Source organism: Littorina saxatilis, linkage group LG6, assembly GCF_037325665.1.
Source record: "Littorina saxatilis isolate snail1 linkage group LG6, US_GU_Lsax_2.0, whole genome shotgun sequence".
In the NCBI taxonomy this organism is placed as follows: domain Eukaryota; kingdom Metazoa; phylum Mollusca; class Gastropoda; order Littorinimorpha; family Littorinidae; genus Littorina; species Littorina saxatilis.
The window spans coordinates 31644566-31647632 of record NC_090250.1 but is presented as its reverse complement, the minus strand read 5'-3'; the positions used below and the strand labels follow the sequence as shown (position 1 = coordinate 31647632).

The 3067-nt window shown below is 46.6% G+C and overlaps 1 protein-coding gene across 1 annotated transcript; it reads right to left on the bottom strand.

Annotated features, from left to right (window-relative positions):
* Nucleotides 1-255: 255 nt before the first annotated feature.
* Nucleotides 256-2786, bottom strand: LOC138967980 (uncharacterized). Its single transcript, XM_070340542.1, has 3 exons — nt 2770-2786; nt 2004-2140; nt 256-1556 (listed from the first exon to the last, which is right to left on the bottom strand). Exons 1-3 carry the CDS (start codon nt 2784-2786, stop codon nt 256-258), a joined length of 1455 nt encoding a protein of 484 aa, XP_070196643.1.
* Nucleotides 2787-3067: the final 281 nt, after the last annotated feature.

The following is a 3067-nucleotide window of genomic DNA, read 5'->3' as shown; positions in this document are numbered from 1 at the left end:
CCTCGTCGCGATATAACCTTCGTGGTTGAAAACGACGTTAAACACCAAATAAAGTAAAGTAAAACTCAAGCCCAGGAACAGGAACAAGAAGAAGAAGAAGAAAAAGTAAACAACCAAAACAAAAAACAAAAAAAGACTACCCGACTGCAGCATTCAATCTGCCGACCGGGCCTTTTTCACTGATGTCTGAAGCAGCACGGCATTCTTCTGATGGTCTTTCTCCAGATTCTGGATCCCATGCAGCAGCACATTCGACTAGTGCGTGTAGACTTTCGAACAGTTAATGTCAATGCTGTTGAAGTTGGCGACTGTTAGAAGAATACTGCCCAGTCTTTTGCGGCAGCAAGCACGGTGACGCGCCTTCTTGACAAAACACAGTCCAAGCCGCACAAGTTCAAACGTCGACACATGGGGAATGGTCAGGGAGCCTCTGGAGACAGTCTCAACAAAGTCTTTGACTTCACTGGTCACAAGTGGTTCTTCATCACTGAACGCCAGGTCACCCCCACACTTGCTCTCCAGCCATCCGGCCACATAGGCAGCACTGCTCTCCTCGTTGACAGTCAGTGTCACTTCTGCAGTGTATTTATCAATGGAGGCTGCATCTTCTAGCATGGCAGGGCCCAGGCAGGTGTGCTCCTTTGGCTCGGGCTGCAGTTCAGTTGACTTGAGGTACGTGGCGGCATGTCTGGCAATGCGTTTCTTGCAAGCATAGAAGACGTCCCCTGTGGTCATGAAGGAGTTTGCGCCAGTGGACTGCCTGTACACGGAGAACCCCCCCTCAGGTCGGTCACTTTGGATTTCCCACAGAAGGACATATTCAAAATTTTCAAATGTCAACAAATAGTTGCTGACAGCCACTAGACCCTGCATGGTCTGCACTAGTGCCTTCTTGGTGTCATGGGTAGGGCACTGGATGCGTGTTGCTCCATGCCCCGAGTCAGCCCCCTGGAAAAAACCCAGGAATGTATCCAGACTTGTAGACCCTGGTTCTTGAACAGCTCGATGGGGATCGTTGAGGCGCCTGTCCTGCCCTTTCCCAGACACATTGACTGTGTTCCACCAGTTGACGACAGTTTGGATGAAAGTGATAGTCTCATGGCAGCCTTGCAGTGTCAATGCAGCAACACCTTTGTTGTTGAAAACTCTAAGTACATGTTTCACATTCTGTAGTTGAAGTTTTGAAGGGTTGACAGCAGCTTGAGTGAGGGATGTCATCTTGAGAACGCTGTCTTTCTCGGCTTCACACAGTTGCGTGACATCTGTGAAAGACGCCACTGATCGGTTGTCAAAGCTTATCTTTTGGCATTTCTCACTGATCCAATTGTTCCTGATACATTTCAGTAGATGGACAGTGTCAAACAGGAGAAACCAGACACGCCCATCGTCACGTGGATGCTTGGCTGTGGCAAGACTATCAGTGTCACTGGTCCGGTCAAACAGCTTACAATACTGCTGGTTCACCTTGTGATTGTCCGTGATGGAACCTATCACACACCCACCTGACCTCTCAACAGCAGCTGCCGCTTCCTTTACAATATCAAACTGGAATGCTGCTGTCACAGGTGTCACAAAAATCATCACACTGGGTCCTTTATGCAACGACTTCATCATAACACACAGCATGGCAGTTGCTCTGCAGTCTGGATTGTTTTTGGCCATACCACTCAGCACCCCGCCAAAAAACGCAACAGTCGGCCTAATCTTCACTTTGTCAACAAAAAGAAAAACATTCCGTTGCTGAGGCTTATGGCTATGCACTTTCTCAAAAGTTTTTCTCAGTACTTCATCTTGATCAACAGATGCAACAATCGATTGTAGCGTGCGCTTACTTGGCAGGACCAAATACTCCCTCAACTGTTCGTAACTGCACTGGGGGAAAGACTCAATGGCAAAACAAAAGTCATTCATCGAAAACTGTTTTTCTGTCAAGAGCTGCAACTGACGCGTCAAGAAATCCAACTTTTTCTCCTTTTTGTTATCTGAACATTCTGAAGACTGACCTTGTAGAAGTGTCACCATCTTTTTCAGCACCTGGTCCAAGGGGATGTCATAGTTGACTGAGACGCGCACAGCTTCATGGAACTGGGAATAGGAGCTGAGACCATTGTTTGGATTCAGGATCTTGCCCAGTGGCACACTGATACCATTTTTGAAAGCACTGAGGGTCAAAGGAGAGCACAGAGTCGCTATGTTGTCAACAATGACGGAAATATGAGATTCATGAAAGTTTTCTGACATGAAAACACAAACAAACCTGTCACTTGATCTTGAAATTATCACATTCTTGTGCTGTTTCTGCAAGTCTTTCTCGGGATTGAATGAGGCCAGTGAAGAGATGGTATCCTTTTGAAGAAAGTGCCTCAATTGTTTGTCTTCGTCTTTCGCCGGACGAGGTGAAGGTTTGGGCGTGGGCAGGCACGATGTCGGCACATTAAAAACACAAGGAGGGATCGCAGGCCGTGTGGCACCACCAGGCAATGTTACCATAGGAGGATTGAGTCCCCAATGTTTTTCACAGATGAAGAACTTCGCTGGGTCTAAAACAAAATGTTCGCGTGAAGGGAGCACAACCAGCCACTTCTGTCTCTCAGACTCGTCTCTTGGCAGTCTAAGCACACGGCACTTATTCTTCTCGTTGTAATCACCACACCACACTTATTAGGCATTTTGAAGGCACAGAAACAGCAAAACACTTGGTAAACAAGAATTTTCAACTCAGAATCGCCGCCAGCATAGTAGACCAATGCACTCTTGTCCGGTTCTAACCTTGCGACAAACAACATAGTGCGTACTTTGCACCACCTCAACTGAATTTAAAATGTTCGCTAGGGAAGAATCTAATACATAAATGCTCCCAGTGTGATATCTACAACAATCTTCGATGTGACTAAAGTGTATACTTGTTAAAAAAAAACATTGTATCACATTTGAAAAAGTTCCAAACTCCTACGCCGAATTGCGGCTAAAAATAGAACAAAGGGCCTGCGGAGCCTGAGAAAAACTGGCCTTCGCTAGCGAAGTCAGGAATCACGCTGTGCACGTCCTTAAGTAGTAGTCCTTGGTA